Here is a 15,410-nt window from a genome sequence, read left to right on the forward strand (position 1 = left end):
AATGAAGAATAAAGTGGGAGGTATCATACTTCCTGATATCAAGTTATACTACAAGGCCACTGTACTTAAAACAGCTTGGTACTGGCATAAGAACAGGCATACAGATCAATTGAACAGAGAACCCAGAAATAACCCATGCCTTTATGGTCAGTTGATATTTGACAAAGGAGGTAAGGGCATACAATAAAGACAGTCTCTTTAATAAATGGTGTTGGGAAAATTGGACAGGTACATGCAAAAAAATGAAATTAAACCAACAACTTACATCATTCACCAAAATAAACTCAAAATGGATAAAAGTCTTAAATGTAAGTCATGAAACCATAAACATCTTGGAAGAAAACATAGACAATAAACTCTCCGATATCTCTTGTAGTAATATTTTTGCTGATTTATCTCCATGGGCAAGTGAAATAAAGGACAAAATAAACAAATGGGACTATATCAAACTTAAAAGCTTTTGCATAGCAAAAGACATTAACAAAATAAAAAGACAACCCACACAATGGGAGACCATATTCACCAACATGTCTGATAAGGGGTTAATAACCAAAATTTATAAAGAACTTCTAAATTTCAACACCATGAAGGTAAACAATCCAATTAAAAAATGGGCAAAAGAACTGAACAGACACTTCTCCAAAGAGGACATACAGATAGCCAATAGACATATGAAAAAATATTCAATGTCACTAACCATCAGAGAAATCTAAATTAAAAGCACGATGAGATACCACCTCACACCAGTCAGAATGGTGCTCATTAACAAAACAACAGACAATAAGTGCTGGTGAGGGTGTGGAAAAAAGGGAACCCTCCTGCACTGCTGGTGGGAATGCAGACTGGTGCAGCCACTATGAAAAACAGCCTTTTGACTCAGCTATTCCACTTTTAGAAATATAAACTAAGAATACCAAAACACTGATTCAAAGAAGATATGTACCCCCATGTTTATTGCAGCCTTGTTTACAATAGCCAAGATCTGGAAAGAGCCCAAGTGACCATCACTGGACGAGTGGATTAAAAAGCGGTAGTACATATACACAATGGAATATTACGCAACCATTAAAAGAAGGAAATCTTACCTTTTTCGATGGCATGGATGAACCTGAAGATTATTATGCTAAGTGAAATAAGCCAGGCAGAGAAAGGAAAATATCATACGATCTCACTTATATGTGGAATCTAATGAACAAGGTGAATTGAGGAATGGAACAGAGGCAGAGGTGAAATCACCTGGTGCAGAGGACCGGCTGTCAAAGGGAAGGGGGATGAGGGGACGGGATCAGAGAAGGTGAAGGGAATAGTGAAATTATATATACAGATAACAGGACAGCAAATCCCAGAGGGATAGGGGGAGGGAGTTAGGGGGAGGGAGGATAATGGGGTGTAATGTGGGGCATGTGGTTGGGGGGGTGAGTGTATCATACTGAGTGGGAGCTTGAATCCATGTTAATACAATAAGTTAAAATTAATAAAATAAAGATATTGGTGGTTAGAAGTTCAAGATATCTTGCAAGGAAGGACACAATTCAAACCTATACTATCATCTATTATCAAAAATTATTTTAAGGAGCCATCAGCAGACTTTCCAATCAAGTCTTCCTTCAGTTGTTGAAATAGAAATTTGAAAACCATCTAACTTGTACAAGATTTTGGTACCTTGTTATTACAGTAACTCATGTATATTCATTTGACATCAGTATTTTATGTTACTTTTTGACGGTCTTCTTCATATTTTAATCATAGTTTTCATGGATATAGAATTGGTGGTCAATAGTTTTTCCTTTCATTATTTTTAATATATCATTTCACTTTCATGCTGCCATAGTTTCTAATAGGAAATTGCCTGTTTATCTTATTGAGGCTTCCTGTTCTTGAAGAGTTGTTTCTCTTTCATTACTGTTAAAGATTTCTCTCTTGCTCTATCTTTAGCTTTTAACAACTTGATTTACTATGTCTTGTTGTGTCTCTTTGAGTTTATCTTCCTGGAGTTTGTTAAGTATCTTTAGAGTTGTAGATTCATGATATTATAAAATAAGGGAATTTGGGGCTATTATTTCTTCAAATACTTTTTTCTGTTCCTTTCTCCTGTTAGGACTCCCAAAAAGTGTATGTTAGTATATTTAATGGTACCCTACAAATCCCTTAGGTTCTATTTTTTGTCACTTTTCTTTTTTCTGTATCTTACACATATCATTTCGATTGTCCTATATTAAATTTCAGTGATTCTTTCTTCTGCCTGCTCTAGTCTGATATGGAACCTAGTAACTTTCAGCTCATGTATTTTTCAGCTCCAGAAATTCTATTTGTTTTTTTATAATTTCTGTCTCTTCAAAAAAAATCTTTATCTCTTCATTGGTATTCCTTCCTTGTTTATATATTGTTCTCCTGATTTCTTTTCATTTGTTGTCAGTGGTTCACTTTCTACTTATGAGCATATTTAAGAGAGTTAAGTCTTTGTTTAGTAATCCAATACCTGAGCTTCTTTAGAAATGATTTCTATTCATTTCTTTTTGCCTATAACTGAGTCAAAGTTGCCTAGGTTTTTGTGTGTATACTTTGTAATTTTTTATTGAGAACTGGGTATTTTGAATACTAACTACAACAGTGGTAATTTAGGAAATCAAATTCTCCCTCCTCTTCAGGTACTGCTGCTATTACTTGATGAGGACTGCAGTTGTAAATTTGTTTAGTGACTTTGGAAACTTCTGTTTCAAAAACTATATGCCCTGTGTAATGTGATCACCAAAGTCTTTGTTCCATTACTTCTATGACCAGTCTCTTCATCAATCACTACTCTGAATACTGCAACAGTTTGGGCTCCAGGGTGATTAAACAGTTGGCTTCAGACAGTACATGTCAGCTAAATAATTATTTCAGTAGAGGGGCCAATTTCTGGAGACTTCTATATCATCATTATTTGTGATATCACTCCCTTCATATGTATTTAATCCTTGTAATGACCCAAAAATGCATGTATCTGGTCTTCTATGGCAAGACATCCCCACAGAGGTATTCTAAATTTACTAAAGTTTAAGCGCTTCCTGAGTTAGGGACTATATCTTTTTCAGCTTGCTGTATCCACTCTATCCTGAAAACTCATTTGTCCCACCCCCCAAATTAAATGTGTATATGTTCAAGGAAGAGAAGGACTGGCCCATAGTAATAAACCCATTTTTCTTGGTCAGTGATTGACTGATTTAGGAGTGCGCATGTGACCTCTTTCTAGCCCATAAGTATAAATAAAATTTGCCAGAGACTTCAGAAATATTTTCTTATCTGATAAAACGTACCCACACCCAAGTTAATGGCCCCTTTCCTTCCTTAATTTGAACTTTTTGCACAGAGCTTTAATGAATAAAGAATCCTGTAACAATGAGAAGAAAGCCAACAAATCACAGAGATGCCTACCAGAGTTCCAACATTGTTAAACTGCTAAATTTACCATCTTTTGTAATCATCTCTCTGAATTTTTTGTTATATGAAGTACTAAATCCCCATTTGATTTAAGCTAGTGTTAGTATTCTATACCCTACAGATAAAACTGTCCAAAGTCATTCAACCTCTGAAGGGAGAGGAAAAGGAATTCTAGTCAGTTCTGTTATATCTAAGGGCACTACAGCATATCAGAAATATGTTTGACTCTTCTTATTTATCTTAAAATTACAGGTATACTTTGCAATTGAGTATAACATACATGAACTTATTTTAATATGCTTTTTCCAAAGAAGAAAACAAAACAAAATTACTTTAGACAAAATTTGAGAAAAGATGTGGGGAAGGATAGAGAAGGGCCAATAACTATATTTTTGATGCATCTAATTTTAGAATATAATTTTCATTTAGTGTCATCTGTTTAATTTGATGGCTTTTTATCAATCAATTCCAAAAGATGTTATACAGGTATGATAAATTTAAATAAAATGGTAGTTTTAAGATAAGTTATTTTTCAAAGAATCAAAATTTTACATGAGTTAAATGTAAATCTTCCTTCTTAAGTTGTAACATCTATCTACAACACATTGAACAAAGCCAGTGGTGGTTGTGAAAAAGAATAAAAAATCATCAAGGATATTAAAGAAAAAACACATTCGGGGGAGGGGAGGGGCACAAAGAAAACCAGTTAGAAGGTGACGGAAGACAATTGGACTTTGGGTGATGGGAATGCAGCATAATCAAATGTCAAAATAACCTAGAGATGTTTTCTCTGAACATATGTACCATGATTTATCAATGTCACCCCATTAAAATTAATTTAAAAAAAAAACCTTCAAAAAAAAAAAAAAGAAAAAACACATTCACTTAGAGTTGGTTCTTCAGCCTTACCAGTTCTCTATAGACACCTTCATGTTTTCCCTCTGATTTGATTGACTTTTCTTTCTGTAAAATTTCCCTGTTTCGGTTACCAGCAGCATTCATATTGAGATTACTTCTAGCAACACCACCACCTCCTCCAAATGTCTTGGTCTTTAGATAAAAGAAAGATAAGAGATATAAGTAAATAGCATTTTAAAATAGTTCTAAAGACTAAGTAAGCTACAACTAAAAATATCTAGCAAAACTATAATAGTAAAAAGTTTCTTAATTATGTTTTACATGAAAAAAAATGTTAGTTATTTCTTTTTAAACAAATATCTACTAGCTATTTAATTCTTTTTTCCACAAGTCCAGGCAAGGCAGTAAAATTATTACATACATATAATCTTTAAGTCTCCAAGGCAAGTCATCAGAATAAACAAGTAGATAATAGTATAAAAGAAAAGAAAATAATACAAGCAGTATAAAGATTACATTTTCAAACTAATTCTAAGGTAAAATATTTGACCAATATCATGAGGCTGGGTTACAAATCCAGCTACATGGAAGCCTATCTTCAGTAAGAGACTAAACCTCTCCAGGAATCAGTAATATTATGTCCACAATCCAATATAATTTTATAATCTTACAAAGTAAACAAGTAATTTAAATTTTAACATTAGATCAAAACTTTCATTACTGATTTATTATTTACATTAATGACATATGTTAAGTTTTACCAACTGTGCGTGAAAACTTTGAAGTCCATATTTCTTATTTTGCCTGACTTTTTAAAATAATTCTATGTGTAATCAAATTAGAAAATTTGATTTCATTTATATTTTATCAAAACTATTCTGATAAGACTAGAACATAGAAAACACTGTTTTGGAAGGATACAAATTCATGATTAAAAGCATCCCAAAGTTGTTACTTGTATAATATCAAATTAAGCATCTAATTATAGAATATCTTTATAATCTAATAGATTAATAAAAGAAAAAAGTCAAGACTTGATTTTTTTAAATTTAATTAATTGTGTTTACATAGATTCTAGGGTCACCTCGAATGCCTCCCCGCTCCCCCCTATTCCCCTCAACATCTCTCTTGCCCTCCTCCCTACAACTCACTCCTCCCCTTCCCTTCAGGTTTATCCCATCCTATCATCCCCTTTCCCTCTGTCCTCTTTTCGTCTGGTCCCTTTGATCCCTCCTCTGACTCAGTTCCATTCCTCAGTTCTCATTATTCCTTGGATTCCTCAAATGAGTGAAGTCATATATTTTTCTTTCTCTGTATGGCTTATTTCACTCAAAAAAATAGTTTCCAGGTCCATCCATATTGTTGCAAAAGGTAATATTTGCTTCTTTTTCATAGCCCCATAATATTCTATTGTATATAAGTACCACTGCTTTTTAATCCACTCATCCACTGACGGACACTTGGGCTGTTTCCAGATCTTCGCTATTGTGAACAATGCTGCCATAAACATGGGAGTGCATTTCTTTTTTTCAGTCGGTGATATGGTGTCCTTGGGATATATTCCTATAAGTAGGATGGCTAGGACAAAGGGCAGTTCCATTTCTAATTTTCTGAGGAATCTCCATACTGTTTTCCACAGTGGCTGCACCAGTCTGCATTCCCACCAGCAGTGCAGGAGGGTTCCCCTTTCTCCACATCCTCACCAGCACCTATCATGTGTTATTTTCTCAATGAGCACCATTCTGACTGGTGTGAAGTGGTATCTCATTGTGGTTTTAATTTGCATTTCTCTAATGATTAGTGATGTTGAACATTTTTTCATTTGTCTATTGGCCATCTGTATGTCCTCTTTGGAAAAGTGTCTATTCATTTCTTGTGCACATTTTTTGATTGAATTGTTTGTTTTCCTGATGTTGAGGTTTACAAGTTCTTTATAAATTTTGATTATTAATCCCTTATCGAATATGTATTGTAGAATATGTTCTCCCATTGTGTGGTTTGTGTTTTTATTCTGTTCATATTGTCTATAGCTGTGCGAAAGCTTTTTAGTTTGATATAGTCCCATTTGTTTATCCTGTCTTTTATTTCATTTGCCTGTGGAGATAATTCAGCAAAGATATTGCTGTAACAGATGTTGGTGAGCTTACTGCCTAAGTTTTCTTCTAGGATACTTATGGTTTCACGATTTACATTTAAGTCCTTTATCCATTTTGAGTTTATTTTTGTGAATGGTGTAAGTTGGTGGCCTAGTTTCATTTTTTTGCAGGTAGCTGTCCAGTTTTCCCAACACCATTTGTTAAAAAGACTGTCTTTACTCCACTGTATGCTCTTACCTCCTTTGTCAAGTATCAGTTGTCCATAAAGATGTGGGTTTATTTCTGGATTCTCTGTTCTGTTCCATTGATCTATATGCCTCTTATTCTTCTTTTTTTTTTTTTTTTTTTTTTTTTTTTTTTTTTTTTTTTTTTTTTTTTGATTTTTCTGAAGCTGGAAATGGGGAGAGACAGTCAGACAGACTCCCGCATGCACCCGACCGGGATCCACCTGGCACGCCCACCAGGGGCGACGCTCTGCCCACCAGGGGGTGATGCTCTGCCCCTCCGGGGCGTCGCTCTGCCGCGACCAGAGCCACTCTAGCACCTGGGGCAGAGGCCAAGGAGCCATCCCCAGCCCCCGGGCCATCTTTGCTCCAATGGAGCCTTGGCTGCGGGAGGGGAAGAGAGAGACAGAGAGGAAGGAGGTGGGGGTGGAGAAGCAAATGGGCACTTCTCCTATGTGCCCTGGCCGGGAATCGAACCCGGGTCCCCCGTACGCCAAGCCGACGCTCTACCGCTGAGCCAACCGGCCAGGGCCTATATGCCTCTTCTTATGCCAGTTCCAAGCTGTTTTGAGTACAATGGCCTTGTAGTATAACTTGATATCAGGAAGTTGTGATACCTCCCACTTTATTCTTCTTTTTCAAGATTGCTGAGGCTATTTGTGTTCTTTTCTGGTTCCATATTAATTTTTGGAATATGTGTTCTATATCTTTGAAGTATGTCGTTGGTATTTTAATTGGTATTGCATTGAATTTATAAATTGCTTTGGGTAAAATAGACGTTTTAATTATATTTATTATTCCTAACCATGAGCACGGTATATGCCTCCACTTGTTTGTGTCTTCCTTGATTTCTTTTATCAATGTTTTATAATTTTCTGAGTATAAGTCTTTAACCTCCTTGGTTAAATTTACTCGTAGGTACTTTTTGTTGTTGTTGTTGCAATAGAGAAGGGTATTGTTTCCTTAATTTCTCTTTCTGACTGTTCATTGTTCGTGTATAAAAATGCCTCTGATTTCTGTGTATTAATTTTATATCCTGCCACCTTGCTGAATTCATTTATTAGGTCCAGTAGTTTTTTGATTGAGACTTTAGGGTTTTCTATATACAGTATCATATCATCTGCAAATAATGATAGTTTTACTTCTTCTTTTCCAATTTGGATGCCTTTTATTTCTTCTTCTTGTCTGATTGCTGTGGCTAGGACTTCCAGAACTATGTTGAATAAGAGTGGTGAAAGGAGGTACCTCTGCCTTGTTCCTGATCTTAAGGGGATTGCTTTTAATTTTTGCCCACTGAGTAGGATGCTGGCTGTAGGTTTGTCATAGATGGCCTTTATCATGTTGAGGTATGTTCCCTGTATTCCCACTTTGCTGAGAATTTTGATCATGAATGGGAGCTGGATTTTATCAAATGCTTTTTCTGCATCTATTGAAATTATCATGTGGTTTTTCTCCTTCCTTTTGTTTATATGGTGAATCACATTAATTGATTTATGAATGTTGTACCATCCTTGCCTCCCCAGAATAAATCCCACTTAATCATGGTGTATGATTGTTTTCATGTATTGCTGAATCCAGTTTGCTAATATTTTGTTGAGGATTTTAGCATATAAATTCATCAGGAATATTGGCCTATAATTTTCTTTCTTTGTGTTGTCTTTGTCTGGTTTTGGAATCAGAATTATACTCGCCTCATAAAAGGAGCTTAGAAGTGTTCCTTTCTCCTGAATTTTTTGAAATAGCTTGAGAAGGATAGGAGTTATTTCTTCTTTAAATGTTTGATAGAATTCACCAGTAAAGCCATCGGGCCAAGGAGTTTTGCTCTTTGGGAGCTTTTTGATAACTGTTTTGATCTCTTTTGTTGTAATCAGTCTGTTTAGGTTTTCTGATTCTTCCAGATTGATTTTTGGAAGATGATATGTTTCAAGGAATTTGTCCATTTTACCTACGTTGTTTAATTTTTTGGCATACAGTTCTTCATAGTATTTTCTTAACAATATTTTGTATTTCTGTTGTGTCGGTTGTTATTTCTCCACTCTCATTTCTAATTTTATTTATTTGAATCCTCTCTCTTCTTGGTGAGTCTTATTAAAGGTTCATTGATCTTGTTTAGCCTTTCAAAGAACCAGCTCTTGGTTTCATTGATCCTCTGTATTGTTTCTTTAGCCTCTATGTCATTTATTTCTGCTCTGATCTTTATTATTTCCTTTCTTCTACTACCTCTGGCCTTACCTATTGTTCTTTTTCTACTTCTTTTAGATGAAGGGTTAGGTTGTTTATTTGAGCTTTTTCAAGCTTCTTAAGGAATGCCTGTAGTACTATGAACTTCCGTCTCAGGACTACTTTTGCTGTGTCCCATAAATTTTGAGTTATTGTTTGCTGATTATCATTGGTTTCTAGGAATTTTTAAATTTCTTCTTTGATTTCATTGTTAACCCATTCGTTATTTAATTATATGCTATTTAGTTTCCATATGTTTGAGTATTTTTCAGTTTTTCTGCTATGGTTGATTTCTAGTTTCATGCCATTGTGATCAGAGAAAATGCTTGATATGATTTCAATCTTCTTAATTTGTAAGACTGCTTTTGTGTCCTAACATGTGGCATATCCTAGAGAATGTACCATGAGCACTTTAAAAGAATGTAGATTCTGCTGCTTTAGGGAGAAAGGATCTGAAGATATCATTTAAATCCAGTTGATCTAGCGTGTCCTTTAAGTCTGCTGTTTCTTTGTTAATTTTCTTTCTTGAGGATCTATCTACTGATGTTAGTGGGGTATTGAAATCTCCTACTATTATAGTATTGCTGTTGATCTCACACTTTATATCCATCACAGTCTGCTTTATATATTTAGGTGCTCCTATATTAGGTGTGTAGATATTTATGATGGTTATATCTTCTTGTTGGATTGCTCCCTTTATCATTATGTTGTGACCTTCTTTATCTTTTATTCTAGTCTTTGTTTTAAAGTCCATTTTGTCTGATATAAGTATTGCTACCCCAGATTTTTTTAAATTTCCATTTGCATGAAATATTTTTTTCCATCCTTTTACCTTCATTCTATGTGCATCTTTTGTTTTAAGGTGTGTCTCTTGTAGACAGCATATGTACATGTCCTGTTTTCTTATCCAAGCAGCTACCCTATGTCTTTTGATCAGATCATTTAATCCTTTTATATTTAAGGTTATTGATATGTAGTTATTTTCATTTTATTTTTTAAAGCTGCATTCCTCTTTTGCTATATTTTTTTCCCACTTTGAACTGTTCACAACAGGCCCCTTAACATTTCCTGTAGTATTGGTTTGGTTGTAATGAATTCCTTGAGGTTTTTTTTTTTCTGGGAAGCTTTTTATTTCTCCTCCAATTTTAAATAATAGCCTTGGTGGATAAAGTAGTCTTGGTTGTAGGCTCTTGTTCTACATTACTTTGAATATTTCTTGCCATTCCCTTCTGGCCTCAAGTGTTTCTGTTGAGAAGTCAGATGGCATCCTTATCGAGGCTCCTTTGTAGGTGGTAGCCTTCTTTTCTCTAGCAACTTTTAATATTTTCTCTTTATCACTTAGCTTTGGTATTTTAATTATGATGAGTCTTGGTTTAGGTCTTTTTGAGTTTCTCTTTAATGGAGTTCTCTGTGCTTCTTGAACTTGTGAGACCCTTCTTTGCATCAATTTAGGGAAGTTTTCAGCTATGATTTGATTGAATAAAGTCTCTATCCCTTGTTCTTTCTCTTCTTCTTCAGGAACCCCTATGATGCGGATGTTATTTCTCTTCATGTTGTCACAGAGCTCTCTCAGAGTTTCCTCAAACTTTTTGAGTCTCTTTTCCTTTTTCTGCTCTGCTTTTGTGCCTTTGTTCATCTTTTCCTCCACCTCACTGATTTGATCCTCAGCTTCTTCCCTCCTGCTTTTAATTCCTTCCATTGTGATCTTCATTCTGATATTGTATTTGTCACCTCTGATTCTTCTTTAATATTTCAATGTCCATTTTTATACTTGCTATCTCTTTATTTAGGTGTTTGTAATGACCATCCATTGTTGTTCTAATACCCCTAAGCATTCTAGCAATCATTATTCTAAACTCTGCATCTGGCAGTTTGGTTATTTCCGTATCAGTCAGTTCCTTTTCTGGAGATTTCTCTTGTGGTTTCATTTGGATTGCACTTCTCTGTCTTCTCACTATGTCTGTGTGTTTGGGTGTGTTGTTTGTAGGGCTGGTTGAGTGTCAGTTTGGTGTTGTGTGCCTCCAGTTTTCAGTTGTGTTATTTCTAGGTCCAAGACTTGATTTTTTATTAGAGATAATAATCAATGTTTTTAAGTGATTTTAGTAAGAAAACCTATATATAAATTTATACAACATTTGGAAATGATTTTGAGTCAGATGACAATAAAACCTAAAAAATAGAAAAATTATGTTAGGTAAGCATTAATGGACAACATATTAAATATCTCTATTAGGTAAGTTATTATACTACAATATCTAAATTTAATTCCAATCAAAAGTAAAACCAGATCTTCAAAAACCAAAGATGTATTACTAGATTCATTCAAATTTTGGTTTATGAAATCATAACAAAAAACAGATTTGGCATGTCTTGATAGTCATTACTTTTAAAACCATGAAGAAAAATGTGAGTTTATATTAATGTGATACAAAGTTTATTAGACTGAAAGACTATTTAAGAACATAGCATTAGAGCTAGACAATGGTGGTACTAAATCTTGGCTCCACTACTACCTAGCTCCTGCCCTCAGACAAGTCACTTACTAATAACTTACTCCATGAGCCACAGATTTCTTATGCTTAAAACAGGGTTGAAAAAATCTATCTGACTGGGCTGTTTTGAGAATTAAATGACATTATCCACACAAGTGATGAATTCAATAATTGGCATGTGGTAAACATTCATAACAGATGGAAATACTACTCTTTTGTTTAACATATTAGAACACAGTTACCTGAAAACTCTGGAGCCTGACCTGTTCCAAGTTAAGTATATTTCTGGAATTTAAAATCTATAACTCCAAAAGTAATTTATCTTTTGGTGCCAGTGAAATAGTCACATCTTCTGGATATATTTTCTTTCCATTTTATGGATTAAGAAATAGAATAAATAGTATTTTCAGTATTGGTTTTCAATGCTGTTAAACAGTTGTTACTCACTAAACATATAAATATCTAGAAACATCACAACTTAAACATTATCTATATGGCAACTGATGGTATGAGCGACACCATCTTGTCCTTATTCTGTGAATTGGGCATCTGTGAGATCACCATGAGCATGAAACTGAAGTGGGCCTTTGACATTGCCTCCCAATATTCTAGACAACTATTTTACATGTTCTCCTCATTGCTGAAGTCTCCCAATATCTTCTCCCCTATTATCACGGTTGGCCTTGTTTACTTCCTCAATGAAATAACTAACATTATCATTGAAGAACTTGAACTAATTTTCACATGAACCCACCACTGGTATCTGCATACTTATATTTATTTTAACACCATCTATATGAATGTTTAGAGGAATGTGCAGGGAACGAATAACTTCCTCAATTCTACAACAGTTCTCAGGTCACATTTTACATGACTTTTTCAACAGTCTTTGATAAGCTCAACACGCTTTCCTTCATGATACAATTTCTTCATTGATCCTCCTATCTTACCCATGATACTTTGGCTGCTTCAAATTCTTCATCTGACCTGTAACGTTGAAATACTATGCATTCATTCCTTGCCCTTTCTCTTCCCTATCAGCATTCATTTCTTTGGTGATCTTGTTTGCCACATGATTTTAAATATTATCCATACAACTCTCAAATGCATAGACCCATTCCAAAGTTCACTTCTCAACTACACTCTTCTCTCTCACTGCCTATTAAACACTACCACAGGGATGTCTGACTGGCACTTCAATATTCATGTGTCAAAACAAACACCAGTTATTTCTCCTCTCCAACTTGTTTTACCTCAGTCTTCTCCAATTCAAGGTAAGCAAACCTATCTCTAAAGGCAAAAGCCTTGGAGTTACAAGACATTGCTTCTTCTTTCATGTGCCATGTTCAATCTATTTGAAATCCTGATAATTCTACTTTCAAAATTCCAGAACCTGACCACTTTTTACCACCTACATGGCTGCCATCTTCACTCAAACTACCATCATTTTCCTCCTCCTGGACTACATCAATAATTTCTTGACTTGTCTGACTACAATCTTCCTTCTCTACAATCTGTTCCAAACACAGTAGACAGAATTAGACTTTTAAAATGTAAGTCAGGCCTGTCCAGATTGCTCAATGGATAGAGTATCATCCTGACACGCTGAGGTCATGAGTTTGATGCCTGGTCAGGGCATATTCGAGAAGCAATCAATGAGTTTAAAATTAAGTGGAATGAGTTGATGCTTTTCTATCTCTCCCTTTCTCTCTCTCATACTCTCTCTCTCTCCATTCCTCTTTTTCTCTCAAATCAATGGGGGAAAAATGTAGATAAGCTAATGTTATTGCTGAAAATCCTCAAGACACTCCTCATTTCTCTCTGAATAAAGGCCAGTGTCTTTAAGATGGCTTACAGGGCCCTACATAAGCAGAATCTCATTATCACTTTACTTGTCCCTTTGTTCTTTCTGCTTACAATGGTCATATTGCTATCCCTTAAACATATACTCCTGCTTTTGATCGTGTGCAATAAGCTTTTCCTTCTCCCTAGAATAAGCCTCTCAAATAACCACAAAGCTTATCCTCTTAGCTCTTTAAAGTCTTGGCTGAAATTTCACCACAGGGAGGCCTAGTCAAACTACTATATTTAACACTGAAATCGACATTAACTTATTTAGTACATTTACATTATTTACTGTCTTACTAGTACGTAAAGTACACAAGAATTTCAAGGAATTCTTCATTTCTGACCATCCAATATTAAACTGTACCCTCCTCCACAAATGGTACTCCCAATTCCCATCCTACTCTACTTTTCCTTCTTTACAAGAGCAAATACAAACTTCTAATCTACCATATAATTTATATACATTTATGTATTAGTATGTCACCCTCACTATATATATATATATATATATATATATATATAAAATATAAACTTGATAATGGAAGGAATCTTTTGTCTATTTGTTCATTGATTTAACCTAAGCATTTAAATACTTCCTGGAAAGAGCACAAGTAAACAACCTAACATCACATCTTAAGGAACTAGAAAAAGAAGAACAAAGGCAATCCAAAACCAGCAGAAGAAAGGAAGTAATAAAAATCAAAGCAGAAATAAATGAAATAGAGAACAAAAAACTATAGGTCAAGGCTTGTTGGCGTTTGCAGGGTCCAACAATGAGAGAGTTTGCTTTCCTGGAGTCTCTCTCCTAGTCTCCCCTTCCTGAATTAGCAGCCTGGTGATCCAGCTATAAGGCTGCTACTGCTTCTACCTGGGGAGTAAGAGGCTCAAAGAGCTAGGAAATGCCCACTCTATCCCCATTTAGCGCAAGACTTTCGGTAAGGCTCTGGCAGTCAGAGCCTCCAGCGTAATCAGGCGGGGCTGGGAGTCAATTGTTGTCAAGGTGACTGTTCAGCGCCTAGCATTCAGTTGAACCACTCAACCCAGGCTTTCCACACTTTGTAGCCTGTTTTGGCTGGGAAGAAGAGGCACTGACTAGTCGCTGCTTGCTGTAAAGATCTTAATATCTGCCAAGTCCCTCTTGTTAGCATATATCCCTGAATATGGAGGCTCTGTTAATCAGAAGTTGACCCCGCCCCTTTAGCGAGAGGCACTAAAAAATATCACGCCTCTTGTCTTGGATTGCTGAACTGAGAGAGATCTTATCAATTAGAGCCCCGTGGGTGCGCAGATTTCGTGGGTTAAGCTAATTTCAGTGATTGGATCCGCAGCTGTGCTCCAGAAAGTATTTCAGGCTGCCTGCGCGCCCCTCCCCCAACGCTTGATTGTTAGCTTGAATGGCTGGGTGAGGTGCCCCGCCCACAGAGAGAATCTCCTGACTAGGAAAGATAGCCTTGGCGCCTCTCCCGCTTGCCTTGCCTCGCCTTGCCTCGCCTTGCCGCTGGCGGCTGGGGTGCACTGGGCGCGCGGGAGAATGAGGCACTCTGGGTATGCCTGCAAGTGGGGTGCTCTGGGCGTGTGGGCGAGTGAGACATTCAGGGCACGCGTGCGAGTGGGGTGCTCTGGGCACCGGTGGCTGGGGACATAAAAAAAAAAAAAAAAAAGAGAACAAAAAACTATAGAAAAATATTAATACAACAAATAGCTGGTTCTTTGAAAAGATCAACAAAATTGACATACTTCTGGCAAGAATCACTAAGGAAAAATGAGAAAGGACTCATATAAACAAAATCCAAAATAAAAGAGGAGAAATTACCACAGATACCATAGATACACAAAGAATTATTGCAGAATACTATGAAAACCTATATGCCACCAAATGCAACAATCTAGAAGAAATCGATAAACTCCTAGAAGAACACAATCTTCCTAGACTGAAACATGAAGAAGTAGATAGCCAAAACAGACCCATAAGCAGGGAGAAAATAGAAAAAACTATCAAAAACCTCCCCAAAAATAAAAGTCCGGGGCCAGATGGCTATACTAGTGAATCTTACTAAATATTTGAAGGAGATTTGGTTCTTATCCTTCTCAAAGTCTTCCAAAAAATTGAAGAAGAAGCAATACTTCCAAACACATTGTATGAGGCCAATATAATCCTCATACCAATACCTGGCAAGGACAACACAAAAAAAAGAAAACTGCAGAACAATATCTCTAATGAATACAGATGCAAAAATCCTAAACAAAATACT

At 35.8% G+C, this 15,410-nt stretch overlaps 1 protein-coding gene across 3 annotated transcripts in view; it reads right to left on the minus strand.

The window, feature by feature from the left end:
- The window catches only part of TDRD3 (tudor domain containing 3), a 221,667-nt gene that overhangs the window by 86,123 nt on the left and 120,134 nt on the right, over positions 1 to 15,410 (minus strand). For all 3 annotated transcript variants that reach the window (XM_066380800.1, XM_066380801.1, XM_066380802.1), the window contains exon 8: positions 4,330 to 4,470. In XM_066380800.1, coding sequence (XP_066236897.1) covers positions 4,330 to 4,470 — 141 coding nt within the window. The remainder of the gene's footprint in view (positions 1 to 4,329; positions 4,471 to 15,410) is intronic.

The sequence above is a fragment of the Saccopteryx leptura genome, chromosome 4 (genome assembly GCF_036850995.1).
Source record: "Saccopteryx leptura isolate mSacLep1 chromosome 4, mSacLep1_pri_phased_curated, whole genome shotgun sequence".
NCBI classification, from domain to species: domain Eukaryota; kingdom Metazoa; phylum Chordata; class Mammalia; order Chiroptera; family Emballonuridae; genus Saccopteryx; species Saccopteryx leptura.